The sequence below is a fragment of the Chelonoidis abingdonii genome, chromosome 25 (assembly GCF_003597395.2).
Source record: "Chelonoidis abingdonii isolate Lonesome George chromosome 25, CheloAbing_2.0, whole genome shotgun sequence".
Taxonomy (NCBI): Eukaryota; Metazoa; Chordata; order Testudines; family Testudinidae; genus Chelonoidis; species Chelonoidis abingdonii.
Window position 1 is genome coordinate 20,890,270 of NC_133793.1, and position 21,417 is coordinate 20,911,686.

General features: G+C 44.7%; 2 protein-coding genes and 1 long non-coding RNA gene across 6 annotated transcripts in view; 1 reads left to right on the plus strand and 2 right to left on the minus strand.

Moving 5' to 3' along the window:
* The window catches only part of HNRNPR (heterogeneous nuclear ribonucleoprotein R), a 667,870-nt gene that overhangs the window by 489,587 nt on the left and 156,866 nt on the right, over window positions 1-21,417 (minus strand). The gene's annotated exons all lie outside the window — the stretch shown is intronic.
* THEMIS2 (thymocyte selection associated family member 2) overlaps window positions 1-21,417 on the minus strand; it is a 52,185-nt gene that overhangs the window by 28,294 nt on the left and 2,474 nt on the right. The window contains exon 1 of one of the 2 annotated variants that reach the window (XM_075060790.1): window positions 15,803-15,917. The exons of the other annotated variant lie outside the window; for it this stretch is intronic. Within the exon in view, the coding sequence (XP_074916891.1) occupies window positions 15,803-15,902 (100 nt within the window). The 5' untranslated portion in view covers window positions 15,903-15,917. Of the gene's footprint in view, window positions 1-15,802; window positions 15,918-21,417 lie in introns of those variants that run through there. 2 annotated transcript variants of the gene reach the window in all.
* On the plus strand, window positions 16,420-17,431 carry LOC142045934 (uncharacterized). Its single transcript, XR_012654858.1, has 2 exons — window positions 16,420-16,476; window positions 16,640-17,431. It is a non-coding gene; the product is annotated as an uncharacterized LOC142045934 (long non-coding RNA).

Sequence of the window (21,417 nt, forward strand, 5' to 3'; positions counted from 1 at the left end):
TGCCATTATCTACTTTATTTTAGTCAATTGTTTTTCACTCCACTAAAAGCATACTTAATTTTAATATACATGAGTAAGGGTTTTTTTCTCTTTTATTAAGAAAAGAAATTAATTTTTCTAATTATTTTGGTATTTATGTTTACCGACCATAGTCATGTAGGTGACTCACTAACATTTGACTCCATTATTGCTGTTAGAATCAGACTTGGCATTGCATTTATTTTCTATACAAATTTTAAGTTATTTTACAGATATAACTAAAAACATAATTTGAAAATAAGCAACCTTTATCTGCACAATGTCTAAAATATGTGTTTAGCTAATTTTTTTTTAAACTGGCTCTGGTAAGATGAGTACAAGCTAAATATACATTCTAGAAGGATACTATTATTTGACAGTACCACTTTAAATAATGACTGACAAAGCACAATATGATAATAACAGTAATAATGATAATTGCTGCAGCCAGGACACATTAGGAATTTTAGAACTCTCTACTCAAAGAATTAAATTTAAGCATAAGAGAGAAATAAAATTATGAAATGCAGATGTAACCCACACACCTCCTGGGTGTGGAGCTCTGTCCCATCTAGTGGCACTGAGACCACTTGGAGAGCAATTAATGAGTTTACTCTACAGCCTTAGGGCTTGGCTACACTGGAGAGTTGCAGCGCTGTAAACCCACCACCAGCGCTGCAACTTACTCATCATCCACACTTGGAAGGCACATACAGCGCTGCATCTCCCTGGCCGCAGCGCTGGTTGTACTCCTGCTCTGCCTCGGGTATAAGGATTGCAGTGCTGGTGATGCAGCACTGCTCCTTAAGTGTGGCCACCAAAAGTGCTGTAATTGGCCTCTGGGGTATTTGGAGGTATCCCAGAATGCCTGTTCAGCTACTCTGCTCATCAGCTCGCACTCTACTGCCCTGGCCTCAGGTAGCCCACCCTTTAAATGCCCCGGGAATTTTAAAAATCCCCTTCCTGTTTGCTCAGCCAGGTGTGGAGTGCAATCAATCAGTGAATCTTTCCAGGTGACCATGCCTCCACACGCCAAACGAGCCCCAGCATGGAGCAATGGTGAGTTGCTGGACCTCATCAGTGTTTGGGGGGAGGAAGCTGTGTAGTCACAGCTGCGCTCCAGCCCTAGGAATTATGATACCTATGGGCAGATCTTCAAGGGCATGCATGGAAAGGGACCATGACTGGGACGATGGCGCAGTGAACGGATTAAAAATAAAGGAGATGTGAGTGCCTATTGCAAAGCCCGTGAGGGAAACCGCAGCTCAGGTGCTGCCCCACATCTGCCGTTTTTACAGGAGCTGGCATCTGGGGGTGACCCCACTGCAATCCGAGGACCACGATGGACAGTTCAAGCGGGGACAGGAAGGGAGAGGATGGAAGGGGGGAGAAACGAGAGTGACAGGCTAACTGGGGTGGGGAAGACACCCAGAGTCCCAGGAGGCATGCAGCAGGAGCTCTCTCAAGCCAGGAGCGAGGTAGCCAGTTGCAGCAGCTGGAACTTGGTGAAGACTATTAGCGAGGAGCGGGTTTCTGGTAAGCGGCTTTATTTTCAGGATGGAAAATATTTCAGGAGAGGAGGGAAGGTTACGGGCTCATGCGTGCATGCCTAGATCGTGGAATGCCATTGAATGTGGCGTATTCACATTGCGGAATAGCCTTGGTATCCAATCTCCAAAAATTTCTGCCAGACGTGGGAATGCGCTTGCGCAAGTTTATAGGGAGAGCACTGTGGTCCTTGTCACCCAGTCGGGCTAACGCGTCAGTGCACTGTGCGGCAAGGGGTGGGGGACCATTGCTGCCAAGGTAAGCCAAGGGGCCAGGCGGATCCGCATTGCGGTAGAAGACCTCCCACCTCTTCCCAGGTGACCCGCAGCAGCGAGTATTCTCCAGATTAACCCCTGCGGCAACTGTTGGGAGACTTGTTCAGTGTATGGTCCCTTGCAGGCAGTTTTTCTTTCCTCAAACAAAATGAAATCCCAAGTAACTAGCTTGACCCATTCCAGGTGACCCACGAGAAGCAGATATCTTCTCAGAGTAATTAACTCCTGACTCATATCCCCGTTACTCACCATCTTCTTGTGGCTGTGTGCTCTGTGCTCTGGTTGGTATGTGGAAAGTCGGCTAAAGTGAGAACTGTAACCCTTCACTGTGATCTATATACAATGCTGCCTCTCTGTCCCAATGTTCAATTTTGTCTTTCTAATAACAGTGTCCTTGCAATAACCCACTGCTGGATCAGGACTGCTGAAAGGCACACTGAGAAAGAGCCACGAAAAAGCTAAAGAATATTGGTGAACAGCAGCTATAATCAGTTCTCCACCCGACAGAGTGAAAACTTCAGGACTGGAGGAAAACACATGACAGTGCTGCGAGCAGAAAGAGAAAGCTGGAGAAAGGCAGTAGCTAAGAAGAAAGGCACGAAAGCACTGATAAGCAATCCTGCGCGCAACAGACTGTATCCAGTCACTCGTAGCCATGCAGGGCAGAGCCTACCGTGCAGCCCCCAAGTCCAAAGCTCTTTCCTTGTGCCCAATGTCAGCCTCAAAACCTCTCTCCAGCACCGGTTCTACCCACCACTCAGCTGCCCACACCTGTACGTTCACCAACAAGCCCTGAGAAACCGACTCCACCCTTACCACTCTGCATCAACCCCCAATCACCCATGCCCATTTCATCCTGAAGTGCAGCAGTCAATTGCAACACCAACTGCCAGACAGGAACATATTCAAAACCTGTGACTGGTACAGTATTCACAACCACTCCTCCTGCCCTTTACGTTTATTTATCTTTTCATACTGAATAGTCGTGGATTTCAAAACAGTTTTCTTTATTGCAGAAAGTGTAAGAGTACATCAGCCCAGAAAAAAAAGACACTGCAATCCTTGTAACCAACTGCAAACTTCACTCCCGGCAAGGCTCCAAACATTACTGTTGGCTTTCGCTCCCCAATTCCTCCTCCAAGGCATCCTAATACCTTGAGCCCCTGTGCTGGGCATCCCTAGTAGCTCTGCTTCTGACTGTGCAAATTCAGCCTCCAGGTGTTTGAAGCTCAGAGGTCCATGCCTGACTGAAATCTTTCACCCTTCCTTCACAAATATTATGGGGGGTAGCACGCACATCGGATATAACCGCAGGGATGCTGCTTTCCCCCATCTAGCTATCCCATAAGAGAACGCCAGCGCCTTCTAAATGGCCAAAAGCACACTCCACATACTTGCGGCACCGCTAGCCTGTAGTTGAAACCGGTTCTTGCTCCTGTCAAGCTTCCCGTGGCATTGGTTTTATGACCAAGGCCCATTAATGGTAAGCTGGGTCTCAAGGGATCACAATGGCATTCGCGTCCCTACTGTGATCTCCAAGTCTGGGAAAAAAGTACCTGCCTGCAGCTTCCTGAAACAGGTCAGTGTTCCTGAAAGATGCGTGCATCATGTACCTTTCCAAGCAGCCTGTGTTAATGTCAATGAATGCCCCAGTGGTGGATCCACAAGCGTCTGGCAGAACCAGAGAAAAATACTGCTTCCGATACTTTCATGATGCTAGGGTGGGGTGGTGCCAGAATAGGAAATGCGTCCAATTAATTCCCTCCACAGTCTTAGGGAAACCATTTGTGACCAAGCCATCCACAATGTCCTGCACGTTCCCAGCTCACTGGTTCTTCTTAGTCAGTGATGCGATTATGCCCCCGCAAACTGCATCAAACACTTCCCACCAAACTGGTTCGCAAACGGATTGTAGCCTGTGCGAGTGTGCAGCTTCAGATTGCAACTAGCCACCCGCTTCTCCACTCAGACGACGGCAGCTCTCATCTCGTGCCTTCGCCCCCAGGTGGGTGAAGCTCTCACACAGTCCCATGATAAAGTGGCTTTTCCTCATCCGAAAAGTTCTGCCAGCATCTGATTGTCATTCCCAGACTTCCATTGACGACTGTGATCCACCACTCAGTGCTTGTTCCATCCCAAAAATGGCATATCCACGGTGCTGGCATTTCCGTTATGCCAAAAGCACTTTAGTGTCATATCGCATCAGGCAACTCAAATCTCATGGACTCCTCATGTCACTTTGGAGCTGAAGAGGATGGGAGTCAACTGCCAACCGTGATGTGGCTGCGACACTCATCAGCAAAGTCTCTCAGCAGCTCGGGCTCCATCCCACGAAATCGCGGCTGCACAGAAACCATTGGGAGACTTACAATGGTGCCAAACATGGACGCGAAACAACATGTACTGCTGGATGTGAAATGGATGCACCACGGGGTGTTGGACAAGGCAAGCGACATGACCTGCATCCTTCCGTCCCGCCTTCCCACAAACCACGCACTTCAATGGGACAAGGTGCTCTGTGGGATAGCTGTCCCACAATGCACCACTCCCAACAGCACGCATAATGCTCAATGTGGCACACCTGCAGCCGCTGGTAGCTGTCAGTGTGGCCACACTGCAGCGCTTTCCCTGCACAGCTGTATGAAGACAGCCGTAACTCCCAGCGCTGCACAACTGCAAGTGTAGCCAAGCGCTTAGTTAAGAGCCTGTTGGCTTTTAGCTCATGCTGTAGAGGCTCATGCACTAAGCTCCAGAGGTCCCCCAGTTCCCAGTTCAATCCTGCCTGCTAACAACTGAGCTCTGTCAGCGTTAAACATACATAGACCGGTCAAAGAACCGAAATAACAGTGCTGTAATCCTTAACAAATGTTGAAAGAATAAAATGACAGTAATATATGTACCTTGCGCCTTTCGACAGGAAGTACCAAGGTTTCAGAGTGGCAGCTGTGTTAGTCTGTATCAGCAAAAACAACAAGGACTCCTCCCTGTTTGGGCCAATAACAACAACAATAATAGAAATGTGTGTGAGAGAGAGACAGACTGTGTGTTGAGGAGTGTGAGAGGCAACACCCTGTCACTTTAAGCTCAGCACTCACTTGTCTGAAGTTGCTCAGTCCAGCAGCAATGGCCAGCAGCTCCCACTCCTGACGCACAGACACTCCTGCCTGCCCACCCCAGCTCAGCAGAGACTGGGTACATGGGTGAGGGGTGATGGGGACACTTCAACATCAGCCCTCCACCCTCTGTACAGCAAGCAAGAGGCTCCTGGGAGCAGCTTAGCCAGGGGTGGCTCCAAGTGGGGGGAGGGAGTGGGGCAGTGGCGGCAGCAGACAGCAGAAGAACAGCACAGGGAGGAGGAGGGACAGGACACCATTGCTCTGGAGGTGCCTCCTCAAGAAGGCGCGCTCTGTGCTGTCGCCCAGCCTGCCCACCTCCCAAGCTGGCCCTGCTAGCCAGAGGGAATGGCTTGGACTAGGAGCCCCTGTAGCCATGTGGATCCCACGGGCTCTGGAGCCCTGCAGGTGCCAGAGGGTGGGGCTGCCAGGCCAGGGAGAGTGATGCTCTGGGAGTTCACTGAATAGAGATCAGTGAATGGGAAAGAAATAAAAAAGTAGAACTCCCCTGTTCCCCTCTGTTCTGCTTTAAGGAGTATAAGGGCCAGATTTTCAAAGGTATTTAGCGGCCAAACATGGAGACAAGGGTTTTTCAAAAACATCTGAGCAGGTTAGGCACCTAACTCCTATTGAAATCAATGGGAATAGGTCACCAAAATCCCACTAGGCATCTGTCCTCACCTTTAGATGCCTCAATATCTTTGAAAATCTGGCTCTAAGGGATTTAAGTAACCAATTCCCATTGACTTTCAGTGGATGTTAGGCACCTAGAGCAATATTTGCAAGAATGCCTAAGTGACTTAGGACCCTAAGTCCTATTTTCAAAAGTGACATAGACATGTAGAAATCTAAATCTTATTGAAAGTCAATAGGAATTAGGCTCATAAAGTCACTAAGGATCTTTTGAAAATTTCACCCCCTGCTTCCTGGGCACCTCTCAGCATTCCTGCTTGTATTGCTGCCCCTGAGTGGGAGCCTCTCTAAACTGTCATCTTTCTCAAATGTGAAAGTAGAAAGAATTATATTGTAAAAATAAGAATGGATTAAAGAAATGTTGTATGAACCTTTAAGCAGAAATAAATGTTGACATACAGGTGTCAGGAAAAGAAACATTAAGACATAAACAATGAATCCACTTAAGCTAATGGTGAAACATTAGCAGAGATTGGTAAAAGTTAGCAAGGAAATGAACTATGTATGTTTAGCCTCCGGTGAACTTGTCAGTTCTGCTCCCTTTGTTATTTTGTCAAGTTTGCTCCCTTTTTAACTGTATGAATTGAGGCAGTGTGGCTCTTGCATGGTGCTCACATTATCTGGGTGTCATTAGCCGAGCACTGTGCTAACAAACAGAGTGGTCTGACAAACTGTGAGACCTGAGTCTAACTTTGACACAAATGTATGTCCACATATATAACAACTATCTACTAACATATACATTCAATTCTCAACCCAGTGAGTGCATTGCCATAAACTTCAATCCATACATACAATGTGTCCACCTAGAGAGGAGAGGTTACCAACACATCTCTCTGGAGTGAGTCTCTACCACTCACTTTACTCAAACACTGCTTCTCTAGGCAGGTTAGCAAGTCTAACCATTTCCAGGAACTGCTGGACATCGTTCTTTAACTGGGAACGTGGCATCATTTCAATGGCTGTGTGATGGGGAGTCACGCAACACTAATAGCGCCTCCTCCTGGCTGTCCTGGAAATCAACTTTGCCAAGCGTTGCACCCTCCTCTGGGGGTGTCTTCACCCATCCTGTCTTGACCTGTGATCCCTCTCACTTCAGGAACTGCAATCTCCTCTCCATGACTCGGTCTTCCAGCCAGGTCACTATGTGGTTTCCTCTTCCTGGGATATCTTCAAAGTCTGCTTCCAGACTTCCAGCCATCCCCAGTGGGTTATCCCTAGTGTGTCACTCCAGCCATGTCATGTAGGGGAACATAGGCCCACCCTCTACCCCAGGGTCCAGTCCCGGGCCCCTCAACATAGCAGCTCTGGGCTTTTATTCTCCGAGCCAGTGACATAGCCAGGTGGAGGGAACAGGGAGAGCAATTAAAAAAAAGGTGCCACCCACTGCGGCGCTTTTACTCACCTGGCGGCGCTCTGGGTCTTTGGCAGCGGGCCCTTCACTCACTTCAGGTGCCTTCGGTGGCACTGAAGGTGAAGGTCCCGCCACTAAAGTGCCGTCGAAGACCAGGAGCACCGCTGGGTGAGTAAAATAAAAGCTCCACAGCGAGTGGTACCTTTTTTTTATCGCTCCTCCAGGTGAGTAAAAAGGTGCCAAGAAATTGACAAGGCATCACTTGTGCTCAGTTGGGGAGCGGCTGCTCCCCCGCTCCCTCCCTAGCTATGCTATTGCTCCCAGCCCTTACTGCTCCTTCCCTGGACTGCTTCCCACTCTGTCATTACAGCTTCCTGCTCTTCCTCATGTATAGACAATATGATTGCAGGTTTCCTCCGGAAAACCTACCAACTTTCTCGCTTTATAGATCCTGCCCTGCTCCTCCCACAGCTGTACTTCCTCAGCAGTTAGGGTCTAGCACTTCCTGGGTTTCCTCCAGGTGTAGCCTAAGGTTAATTGGTCTAATTTACCCCTTCAGACATTGTTTGGGGTGAACACACAGTCAGAAAATCTACCTCTTGTTAGGCTTTACACCTTCACTGGAAATAATACCTCCAAAGGTCACATCTGTAACCCCTAAAACACATTTCTCCCAATTTAGTTTTAAGTTTGCAGCTTTAGTTGCATCCAAGACTTCCTGAAGTCTACAGTCATGTTCCTTTTTAGTTGAGCCCCAGATAATGATGTCTTGCTCTAAAGTCAAGTATCAGAGCGGTAGCCGTCTTAGTCTGGATCTGTAAAAGCAGCAAAGAATCCTGTGGCATCTTATAGACTAACAGACGTTTTGGAGCATGAGCTTTCGTGGGTGAATACCCACTTAGTCAGATGCATGTACTGGAAATTTCCAGGGGCAGGTATTCACCCACAAAACCTCATGCTCCAAAACATCTGTTAGTCTATAAGGTGCCACAGGATTCTTTGCTGCTTTTGCAGTGTAGACACCTTTAATATGTTTATAGTTCATATGGGTGGTTTTGTGATACATTTCTGGTATTGAAGCTATGCCAAAGAGTAAGTGTAAGAATCTGTTTCTTCCAAAGGGGTATTTGAAATGTGCATAGTTTTGAGCTGTTTTCAATTAATTTTAGCTGCCAAAATCCTAAGGAGGCATCCAATTTAGTGAAATATTGAGCATTTGCAAACTGAGCCATAATTTCTTCTCTGTTTGGTAGTTTGACATGTTCTCTTTGTATAGCCTGGTTGAGTCTTTTGGATCTAAGCATGTGCATAGCTGACCCTTACTTTTCTCCACAATGAGTAGGACGCTCATACATTCTGTTGGCACCTCAATTTTTTGTATTACTTGCATTGCTTCCATCCTTTGAGAGTTCGGCCTTGAGTTTATCACAGAGTGCAAACGGTACCTTTCTACAGGGATGGATAACTGGAGAGACCTGTATGTTTATCCAGATTGTATGTTCACCTTGCAAGCAGCCCAATCCTTGAAAGAGGTCATGATATTCCCAAAAGAGTGCCTCATAGCCAGGTTCAATATGATCTTGTAGTGAGCGCACCCATTTTTACCAGACTGAGTTTCTCACATGCAGCCAGCCCGAAAATTGGTGTCACCCCCTTTGACTCTACAGTGAACGGGAGCCTGTACATGGTCTTTTTATGGTTGATGCACCTCCCCCATCACTGGTACACTTCTTACTGAATAACCAGTGACTTTTATTTTTGTTAGTCCCAGTTTTGGTCTTATTTCCGTCTCTCATAATCTTGTTCAACAGAATATTGGCCTGAGCTCCTGTGTTCAGTTTGTGTGGTATAATTGTTCCATTCATTGTCATAGGCAGTACACAGTCCCTCTCCCCAGTTTTGCTTGTTCCCAGCAGGTCTATGTAAAACTCTTCAACCAAGTTGTCTTCAACTGCCCACATCTGACTTTTCTGCGTTTCGGATCTGCAGCATTTTGCAAAATGATTATTTTTTCCAAATTTATGATAGAACTTTCCACAGCCAAAACACTGTTTGGGCCATGCTGTTACCCACACCTTCCACATGATCGTCTGTATCCAGTCTTCCCCCTAGCGGTTGTGTTCATAGCGGTTGGGTCCACTTTCTGATTTGACCAATTCTGCATATATTCTTTAGTGTGTGGATAACCCCTTTCGGTGAATTCAGCTCTTTGGCTTGTGGTTTCACAATTTCTGGTACCTTGCTATCAGGAGAGCTTTTTCTAAAGCTAAGTCTCCTTCACAGAATAGTCTCTCTCTTAACACATTGTCTTTAATGTCACAAATGATTCTTATCTCTGACAAGAGACTGTGTCAACTCACCAAAGACACAGGTTTTACTGAATCTTCTTAATTCGGAGATATATTGTCATCATAAAGTGTCATTACTTTTTTAATGATGTAAAAAATGTGTGTGTCTCACAGGTCTCATTCCTTTTTGGCATGCAATGTTCCTCACACTTGGTCTGTAGTTTACTTAACTTCATGCTTTCACCTTCTTCAAACTTAAAGTTGCTACAAATATCCAGTGCTTCCTCCCCAACAATATGCAAAAAGATTGATGGTTTCTGTTTATCATTTTTCTCCTCTGCCCCTATGGCTGCTAAATACCAGTCTCAAATCTCTGTCCAAATTTTTTCTCTGCAACGTTGCCTGGCAGTTTTACACAGACTGGATGGAGGTTGCAATACATTCATGTTTGGCTTTCTTCTCTTCTTAAGCCTCTCAGACTACTATTGGGCTAATAAACTATGTACACAGGCCTTGCTCTTTGCTCCTCCACATTCTCCCCTTTCCTCTGTCTTCAGTTTCAAGCACAGGAGTTAACCTCAAAATGACTGCAACAACACACTCATCCAGCTCTCCTGTCACCCTGTCCTGATCTTGGGGTTCCTCAACTCAGTGAACGAGAAAGGAATAAACATTTATGAACAAACTAGAGCACGTCAGTGGTAAACTGCTATGCATAGCTCCCCTTAGTTCTCCACCCCCTGCTTCCAGGGCTTGGCTCAGAACTCCTGTATTCAGAAACACTGTGAGCACGCAGTGAGTTTGCAGAGCACAACAAACATGCAGAGTTTATAAACTACAAGGCCAATGGAGACCTGAAGATGCCAGAACTCTGTTCTTTTACTATCACGTAGCATTTTCTGTTGTGGTCACCTATAGGGCAAGATGTTTGGGCCCCTGGTGCTGGCTGCTGCACAGACTCAGAAGAGCTCATAGTGTCTGCCCCCAGGAGATTACAAACGATATGAGTACAGAATGGATCTGCTGAAACTTGACAAGTGAACCTGTTCATTAGTTTAGGAGTCAAAATGAATTTAGAAATAGGCCCTTTAAGAAATTAGCACCTGGTGTCAGATCTTTTCCTTTTCCTAATGGTCTTAAAAAAAGAATTACGCAGAACTTTCAAACTTCCCTGACAGTTAAAAACTTCTCAAATCTCATGCATCAACTACATAATCGATATTCCCATCTTGTTATTCTTCATCACTGGAAGTTTGTCTTTAGCAGGGCTGATGAATAATGTTCTACACCAGAGGTTTTCAACCTTTTTCTTTCTGAGTCCCTCCCCCAGGCTATAAAAACTCCACAGCCCAACTGTGCCACAACAACTGGTTTTTTGCGTATCCAGTAGATTGAAAGCCAGGGCCAGCATTAGGGGGTAGCAAGCAGGGCAATTGCCAGGGGCCTCAAGCCAGAGGGGACCCTTCAAAGCCAAGTTGCTCAGGCTTTGGCTTCAGCCCTGAGTGGCAGGCTCAGGCTTCAGCTTCAACCCCAGGCCCCAGTGAGTCTAACTCCAGCCCTGCTCCCCAGTTTATCTTGGTGGACCCCAAGTAACCGGCTAACGCCCCCTCCCCTGGACCCGTGGACCCCTAGTGGAGAACTGCTGCTCTACAGCAGCTTCCACAAAGAACTGCCCTTTTCCAGACCAGCTTCCATCTCCTGTTGTCCCAGTGGGATTGAGGTCAGAGGCTGCCTTTAGCAACGATGGTCATTGCCTTGCTCACTAGCTTCTCACAGTGTTCCTTCCCTGCGCCTCCAGAGGACATGCCCATAAGGGCAGCTTGGTTCCACTCCCACTGGGAGAAATGGGGTCTGGGAGACACTTGCTAAGATGGCAATTCCTTGGCAATCACTGTGAAGGAGATTTTTATTCATAAGCTTCTGCTGAAGGAGACAGCTTCAGTTATGAAAAATAACAGTGAAAATGGCCATTCAGCCTGAATGCTGCTTTCCAAAAAGTACTCATTGCCAGTGGCGCCAATTTTCTATGACTCCGGTGGGTGCCCCCACCTCCACCCCTTTCCCCACCCCTGGTCCGGCCCTGACTCCACACCATCCCCACCCCTGATCCCGCCCCCATTCCAATCCCATCTCCAAAGTCCCCTCCCTAATTCCTCCTCCTCCCTGCCTCTATTGGATCCCTTCCCCAAATCCCAGCCCCACCCCACCTCTTCCCCCAGCATGCGGCATTCTCCCTCCTCCTCCCTCCCTCCCTGCCCCGCAGATCAGCTGTGCTGCGGTGCAAGGACTGGGAGGGAGGAGAAGTAGGATGCAGCGGCATGCTCGTGGTGGAGGAGAGTTGGAGCAGGGGGGGGCAGGGCTATGGGGAGCTGTCGGTGAGTGCTCAGCACCCACCAATTTTTTTCCATGGGTGCCCCAGCCCAGGAGCACCCACGAAGTTGGCACCTATGCCCATTGCACCAGATCTACTCAGCACTGCCAAGGGGAAGCAAGGCGGATGGAGCAGGGAAACGTGGGGGACAGAAAGTGGGTTCTGGGTGTGTGTGTGAGAGCAGGGAAATCGGGGTGGGGGCGACATGTGCAGGAAGGAGAGGGAAGCTGGTGTATACATTCCAGTTTTTTGTTCTGGCAATGCCAGGGCTGGAAGCCCTGGACCTGGCCAGTCCATCCTGGAGCCTTTGTGCTGCTCCAGAGTGGGGTAAAGCAGCCAAAGTGCCCTGGGAATCTGGCCCGAAAAGCTGATTAGAAAAACAAGTTTGGAGGTTCCTTTAATTGTAAGAGTTAATACTAACAACCTGCTTCGGAAAGGGCAATCACAAAGCTCACAACTGTCTGCCCCAAGTGCAAGGGGCATTTCTCCGACCTTGCTGTCTGTAATATAAACATCTCACAATAGGTATATATTTATTTAAACAAAAACACCCTACCAAAGCAAGACACTCTCCTGGACAGGTCTCCCTCTGGGGAAAGGCTGAGAGAACAAAAACAGATGACACATGTGCAGTCATGTGGCTTAATGCACTCCTGCAAAGTGCTCAGATACGATGGTGATGAGCGTAGTATAAATACCTACACAGCACAGAAGGGAAATCAAACCTTCAATCTCTACCAATCAGTCTCTGATCAGCAGCGATTAGGATGGGGCCTTAATGGGGCAGATTATCCCACATCTGCCTGCTGTGGTGTTTCTCACATCTTCAAGTTTGCGGATGACACTAAACGGGAGAGAGGAGAGGTAGATACGCTGGAGGGTAGGGATGGGGTCCAGAGTAACCTAGACAAATTAGAGGATTGGGCCAAAAGAAACCTGACGAGATTCAACAAGGACCTGTGCACTTAGGACAGAAGAATCCCATGCCCTGCTACAGACTAGGGACCGAGTGGCTAGGCAGCAGTTCTGCAGAAAAGGACCTGGAGATTGTAGTAAGAGGAGGCCCTGAAACATAAACCCTTATATCAGAGGCCTGGTATGAGACCTGAGGCCTGAGCTAAAGTAATGGTCAAGACTTTGCTAACATAAAGCAAAGTGAAGCTGTGAGCCAGAGGCAGGCCCTGCTCACAGGATCTGGCAAGAAGAAGCTGCTAATTGGATGTTTACGCCGACCTAAAGGATATCAAGCACTAATAGTATAAACGGGTGCCAGGATGGCACCAGAAGAGTCTGGTATGAACACATTCCACAGAGATAAGGAGGTACAGGCTGACCCATCCCAAACAACAGGGTCAAAAGGATAATACGATGGATAGATCTGTTTGTTCGAACCAACATGCACCAAGAGAGAGGCAGCACCCCAACATGCAGAGGGGTTGTACCTCAATACGTCAGGAGTGATGTGTAACTTGTTTGTACCTGTGTATAAGAATACATCTCTAGGGCAGTGTCTTTGTCTAGTCTAGAGGGCAATGGAGTGTCCCACCACTGTCTGAGCTGGTCCATTGTCAGGGGCACATATTCGTAGTATGTCCTGTAGAGTCTGTGGGAAACTATTACTGTGCTTCGTTTGACAATAAACCTGGCCATGTCCCTTTGTACCTTATCGGAGTCTGTGGTCATTGGGGGTTCTCTCGGGGTCTGCTGTGCCAGCGATCTGCAGAGCCGGGCCAGCACACAGAGGGAACACACACACACACAGCTGACTGTTATCAACATTGAACAGAGCAGAGCACCATACCGGTGACATGTGACAACACTGGTGACCACAACTGCTGATCTGGTGAGTAAGCAAGCTGTCTGCTGTAGGAATCGTGATCTAACATGACAGAAAACCATGAGCTAGGAAACTCCCTTAACCCCTCCCTGCAAATCCCCACATAGTTTAAAAAATATAATGGGAAATAAACATGCAATGTAATTTGTAAGGCTACGGCAGAGACGGTAGCCTTGAAACGTAGATTATTGCAAACTATAACCATGGCTGTTAAAACAGCACACCTCTAAACTGGTGGGGTAAGTAAAAGCAACAACAGCAAAAAAAAGAGTTAAAAGAATCAAAAGAAGCTACAATACCCTGGAATGCTTCTACCCCCCTAACCAGGTGGCAAGCAGCCCAGAGACAACCAGCAGAGGAACAGAATAAAACATTGAAAATAGCCATAAGAAACGTACAAAAAAGAGATATGCTGCTCCTGTTATAAAAATTTGTGGTCAACAGCAGGCTTCAGGTAGCTCCCCTGTGCTTGAAGAATGGGGACAGAAGTGGAAAAAGGTGGCCCTAGCAAAATTAAAAGATGATCTGGGGTCCACTGTATTGCAACCACCACGTTGTAATAAAAGCCAGGTTCCGGTTAAACTTAAACTGACACCTAGACTGGTGCCTGTCAGAACAGGAGAAGTTAAGTGCACAAATGGAAAAAGTAGCAAACAATAGTTTCACTGAATTGGTAAATCAAATAAAGGAAAAAATGGAACAAGCACATTAGGAGACAGGAGCTGTGACTCGATTGCAAGGGTGTGAATAAAAAACAATTTCAAAGTAAAAAAATGAAATTAAGCAGATTAACACCTAGAATTGATGCATTAACACATGGAATTGCCCCAAAACAGTTAACTGCAGCAGAAAAGGGCACTTCTGCCCTCTATTTGGCATGCACACAAAAGTAACAGACACTGGGGGAACAAATTCAGGTTTTGTAAGAGCAGCTAACTACCCCCACTCTCCTCTCAAAGCCAGGATAAAAACCAGGGGCCCAGTTCCCAACTCTGCAGATTCCCAACTGCTTTGACCCACAGAACCACACTCTGGGCTCATATCTAAAAAGACAATCTTCTTTCTCAGATATTTTTACATATTGGTTATTTTTTTTTCCTTCATATGCTTCCTCAGTTTGCTAAACTCACTGCTGCTGCCTGTACTTTTAAATACCTTGATAGAGTTAATCTCTTTTGGCTCAAGTCTCACTACCTTCCTAGGCTGCTCTTCACCTCCCCCCACTTCCCCCACCTCTCCTTACTTTGGCTCTCTCTCTCTCTCTGTTAAAATTTAAAAGTTATGGTTTTTATAGAAACCTCCTGTCATAAACAGATAGCTAAGGGTTAATGTTTCTTTCACCTGTAAAGGGTTAACAAAGGGAACCAAACACCTGACCAGAGGACCAATCAGGAAACCGGATTTTTCAAAGCTCAGGGACGGAATGTTTGGGTCTGTGTCTTTTGTCCTGGCTCTCAGCTATGAGAGGGGATTTTTTCTTTCTTTCTATCTTCAAGCTTCTAATCTTTCAGTTTCACAGTTGTGAGTACAAAGGTAGAAAAAACAATAGGCTGTTTATTGTTTTTTTTTGTAACATGTGTGTATGTTGTTGCTGGAATGTTTAAATTGGATATCTTTTTGAATAAGGCTGATTATTCATATTTTCTTTTAAGCAATAGCCCTGTGTTATGTCATCTTGATGCAGTGATCATGTCATGTGTTTTTTCTTTCTTTTTTATATAAAGCTTTCTTTTTAAAACTTGTTGGATTTTCTTTTCCTAGTTAAGGCAAGGGGATAGGAATCTCTGTGCCAGGAGTACTGTCTCTTTCAGGGAAAGACTGGGAGGGGGGGAAAAGAAGGAGGGGGAAGGTAAATTGTCCTCTCAGTTTTGTGTTTCAAGGGACTGAAGCAGGAAAATCTCCTAGTATACCCAGGGCGGGAAAATCTGGGAGGAAGTAAACAGCAGGAAGGTAAGTGGGTTATTTCCCTTTGTTGTGAGACTCAGGGCATCTGAGTCTTGGGGGTTCCTCAGGGAAGGTTTTGGGGAGACCAGAGTGTACCAGGCACTGATTCCTGTCTGGTGGCAGCAATATCAGATCTAAGCTGGTAGTTAAGCTTAGAGGGTTCATGCTAGCTTCTCAGTTTATGAACGCTAAGGTTCAAATCTGAGTAGGAAGCTATGACACCTCCAAAAGATAAAACAATTGAAAACAGAACAAAACAACAAACAATCAAAGAAAAATAAGGTAAAAACTTTACTTGAAATAAATCCAGTAAATTAATTATTTTAACCTTCAGGAATGCAACAGCTGGAATTATTCCTACCTGTCTTGAAGATATGGTTGCCAAGCAACAGAAATGCACACTCTGCTTCTAATCCTAACCACTCATTAATATTTGAAACATGGACTTTTCTTATTTCCATATAGCAGAGTTTTAAAATAATGTTAAATATAAAGTAATGCAAAATTCCTTGTAAATTTGGCAAATATTAATATATTTTTTATCAATTTATGTTAAAAGTTTTAAATAAGATAATAACTTGTTTATTCAAATGTTTAACCTTTTTATTTTTTATTTTTGTTTGCCTTATTTTGTATAGTTATGAACAGAATTCTGGTGTCATTTGTTTTCAATTGTAAGTTAGTCCTGTATGTCATGTGTGTTGTTTTGTGTGTGTCACATGACTCCTTTTTATTATTTTTATTTTGTTGCAACAAAAGTCAGTTTTATACCCTTTTAAATATATGTATATGTGGTCACACACTACTTTAAGATCATGGTTGGGGTATAATCACAGTATTATTAGAACCACTTTTTTATGCAAAGTTCAAAAAGGTTTCAGTTACAAATATGTGTACATATATTTCTGCCTCAATAAATAATTCAGTTGCAAACAAAAAGAATTCTGTTTTATTAATCACAGTTTTGCTTTGTTTTTTAAGGTTTTTTTATTTGTTATTCAAAGAAAAAATGTAAGGGGAAACCTCAACATTAAGGTAAAGAGAGTATTAACAAAATGTCGATTTCTTGTTTGGGTTTTTATAAACTTGTTTGCACTTTTAAATATAGTTATGAATGTGATAGCAAAAATGTTTAAAAATAACAATTTAAGCATAACGCTAGCCAAACAATTTCAACAGATTTCCATGTTTTCAACAGGTTTCCACCTTTGGCTCCCAAACACAACAAAGCATCATGAAAGTCTAATACCTTCAGAGTATTTGCATGGACCTGTATTACCATCTATTTTGGTTTAATTTTATAGTTGGTTTAATTTTATATGCTTTTCTTTTGTTATGTTATGTTAATGGGAAGCAGTGGTTGTTAAAGTTAGTGCTTCTAGACAGTTAACAGGAGTGAAATTGGTATCACAAGCAAATTAACTCTAAAAAGCTTGGTAAACAATATGTTATTGACTCTCTTGCTAACACAGAATGTTCAGCAGGAAAAAAAAGCAATACACCTTCTCACAGAAGATTGTGAGCATTTATTTTAGTCATTAAGCATTATATTTAGTATGAAATGTTAGTAAAGCACCTCAAATGAATGAAAATGAATGTCTCCACAACAATTGCAAAAATACAGCTTGTGTTATAAAAAACTCAGTCCCTATTACATTGTCCCTATCACACTGTAGACAAACTAAGTTAAACTTTGTATTAAGTTTTTCACAAAAACAAAAAAGAAAACAAAAAACTTTACATGTTAACTAACAAAAGTTGTTTAAGCTGCATCCCACAGACCAAAGACACCAGAAAATATCACACCCTGAAGACACCAGAAAATATCAGTATACAGTGAAGAAACCCCCAAGCATCAAGAAAAGAAAAATGAAGTGCTTTATAAAAAAGAGACTGGTCAAATACACCTCTATCTACCATTTAATAGTACCAGCAATCAGCTAAAAACCACTAGCTGGACCAGGATAAACTGTCATTTAATTTCAACTTGGTTACAGTGTAAAAACAACTGTATGATTGCTGTACTACTGTGTTATCCTTGTACTGTTCTACTGTTCCTGTATCGTATTATTGTTGTACAACGTGTACAATGTGCAGAACCTTGCTAAACTGTTTAACCAGCACACAGGTAAAAATCAACAAACGAATGGCAGCAAACAACATGAAGGCAAGGAGAAACAAATTGGGTAAAAAAATTGTTACGCAATAACTACAAATTACGGGTAATTATGAATTCCCTGTTAGTATTGGTCACTATTTGGGATCAGTAACACTGCATCCTAACTGAGGCACATGTTATTCAGAACAATCTGGATACCAATACTAAATCCTGACAGAGCAATACTTGATAAATTGGTTACTGTCCATTCAGTAGGTTATCTGGAAGACAGCAGCCATGAAAAACAACAGGATCTATGTCAACTGCTGGTGTATCACGGAGCAATGCACTGTAGGGGGGTAGGGATAGCTCAGTGTTCTGAGCATTGGCCTACTAAACCCAGGGTTGTGAGCTCAATCCTTGAGGGGGGCCATTTAGGGATCTGGGGCAAAAGTCTGTCTGGGGATTGGTCCTGCTTTGAGCAGGGGGTTAGACTAGCTGAGGTCCTTTCCAACCTTGATATTCTGTAAACTGAATGGAAGAGAAGCTAGCAGTTCCTGTTTCCTGGCTAGCAAAGCTTACCAGAGGGTAACCTATAACATAAATGGGTAGTATTGTGTAGTAACTAATTACAAGACATTTTTATATATAAAGGCCTCATTTGTAGTGTCGCTACTCCAGATTTCTATTTTACATCTCATACACATAATACTGTGTGACACACTGTAACAATGCCTAGCCCAGTGTTTCAAAACACTCAGCCTGTTACTAATGATGATACAGGTAACTGCAGCTGCCATAATAGGAGTGTGTTTCTATCTGTGTCACCAAGTAAAAGGGCCAGAGTACACCGCCAGATTGGAACAACATGGTTATGCTTGGATATACGGTGGTGTCATATGTACACATACATACTATACATATATACCCATATATGCTACAAATATATACGCCATATCCATATTATTCATATCTATTAATTATTTGGGAGTGCCTCTAGGCTCAATCATAAAACTACATTCCTCATTCATGGTCCCGGGCCCACCATAAGGGAGTAAAAATAATTGGATAATAAAATCTGTCCATCAGTCATATGAGGGAATGTGCAAACTAAAGACAGGTGGGGCATGAGTGTATGGATGGTAAAATAAGTTAACCACATAACAGTGTTTAGGCCACTGGGTTATCTTTAGTCCATGCATTATGCTTTTCTGGGAAGATGGGTAAATATCCCCCCCATAAAAAGACAAAAAGTGGGGGAATATTGTAAGATGAGGCCCTGAAATATAAACCCTTATATCGGAGGCCCTGTATGAGACCTGAGGCCTGAACCAGAGGAATGGTCAAGACTTTGCTAACATAAAGCAAAGTGAAGCTGTGAGCCAGAGGCAGGCCCTGCTCACAAGATCTGGCAAGAAGAAGCTGCTAATTGGATGTTTACGCCGACCTAAAGGATATCAAGCACTAATAGTATAAACGGGTGCCAGGATGGCACCAGAAGAGTCTGGTATGAACACATTCCACAGAGATAAGGAGATACAGGCTGACCCATCCCAAACAACAGGGTCAAAAGGATAATACGATGGATAGATCTGTTTGTTCGAACCAACATGCACCAAGAGAGAGGCAGCACCCCAACATGCAGAGGGGTTGTACCTCAATACGTCAGGAGTGATGTGTATCTTGTTTGTACCTGTGTATAAGAATACATCTCTAGGGCAGTGTCTTTGTCTAGTCTAGAGGGCAATGGAGTGTCCCACCACTGTTTGAGCTGGTCCATTGTTGGGGACACATATTCATAATATGTCCTGTAGAGTCTGTGGGAAACTATTACTGTGCTTTGTTTGACAATAACCCTGGCTGGGTGTCTTTGTACCTTATCGGAGTCTGGGTCATTGGGTTTGCTGTGCCAGCTATCTGCGCAGAGCCGGGCCAGCACAGAGAGGGAACACATATGTGGCTGACTGTTATCAACATTGAGCAGAGTAGAGCACCTCACTGGTGACATCTGACGACAGAGAGAGGGAACACATATGCGGCTGACTGTTATCAACATTGAGCAGAGTAGAGCACCGCACTGGTGACGTCTGACAACAGAGATTACAATGGATGAGAAGCTGGATGTGAGTCAGCAGTGTGCCTTGTGGCCTAGAAGGCTAACGGCATATTGGGCTGCATTATTAGAAGCATTGACCAGCAGATCGATGTAAGTGATTATTCCCCTCTATTCAGCACTGGTGAGACCACATCTGGAGTATTGAGTCCAGTTTTGAGCCCCCCACTACAGAAAGGATGTGGACAAATTGGAGAGAGTCCAGTGGAAGGCAACAAAAATGATCAGGGGGCTGGGGCACATGACTTACGAAGACAGGATGAGGGAACTGAGCTTGTTTAGTCTGCAGAAGAGAAGAGTGAGGGGTGATCTGATAGCAGCCTTCAACTGCCTGAAGGGGGGTTCTGAAGAGGATGGAGCTCAGCTGTTCTCAGATGACAGAACAAGGTGCAGTGGTCTCAAGTTGCAGTGTGGGAAGTCTAGGTTGGATATTAGAAAAAACTATTTCACTAGGAGGATGGTGAAGCACTGGAATGAATTACCTAGGAAGAACATAAGGACATAAGAATGGTCATAATGGGTCAAACCAAAGGTCCATGTAGCTCAGTATCCTGTCTACCAATGGTGGCCAATGCCAGGTGCCCCAGGGAGAGTGAACCCAACAGGCAATGATCAAGTGCTCTCTCTCCTGCCACCGTTCTCCACTCTCTGACAAACAGAGGCTAAGGACACCATTCCTTACCCATCCTGGCTAATATCCTTTAATGGACTTCACCTCCATGAATTTATCCAGTTCCCTTTTAAACGCTGTTATAATCCTAGCCTTCACAACCTCCTCAGGCAACACAAGTTGACTGTGCACTTTGTGAAGAAGAACTTCCTTTTGTTTGTTTTAAACCTGCTGCCCATTAATTTCATTTGGTGGTCCCTAGTTCTTGTATTATGGGAACAAGTAAATAACTTTCCCTTATTTACTTTCTCTACATCACTCATGATTTTATATACCTCTATCAGATCCCCCATTAGTCTCCTTTTTTCCAGGCTGAAAAGTCCTAGACTCTTTATGAACCAAGGGGAACCAAACACCTGACCAGAGGACCAATCAGAGACCTGGATTTTTTTTAAAGTCTGGGAGACTGGAAACTCAGAGTCTTTTGTTTTCCTCGGCTGTGAGTAAACAAGCTTTTCTTCTAACTCCATCTTCTTTCAAATATGCTACTATAAAGAAGTGAGTACAAAGAACCAAAGTAATCGGCTGTGATGTGCTTTGAGTTGTATTTACATGGGTGTGATTTGCTGGACGGGTAATTGGGCTATCTTTAAACCAGACTGTTTATCCTATTTTCTTATAAGCCATATTCCCTGTATTGAATTTCTTAATGCAGAGTTTAGTATATGTATAGTCTTTCTTTTTTTTTTTTATATAAAGTTTCTTTTTAAAACTTGTGGGCGTTTCTGTTCCTATGAGCAAAGGGATAGAAATTTCTGTACCAGGTATCTGTCTCCCTCACGGGAAGACAGGAGAGGGGAGGGAAGCATTACATCTGGTGTTGACTTCCATTGTCCCAGCGGCGGAACAGGCTACGGGGAAAGAGAGAAAGAATCAACTCTGTTCTCTGTGTTTGAGGTTTTTCCTCTAGTTACTGCACGAGACAAGGGAGGGTGTAATCTCCTGGTGTGTTACTGTGACTAGGTTTAAATGCATAGCCTCGAGGGAGGTAAATAGCTCTCTTGGTTTTGCATTCACGGGAGTTAAGTATAGCATCGCCAGGCTCACCCAGGGAAAGGGGGGGGCAGCTGTGGATGAGCTAGGGAGACCAGGGTC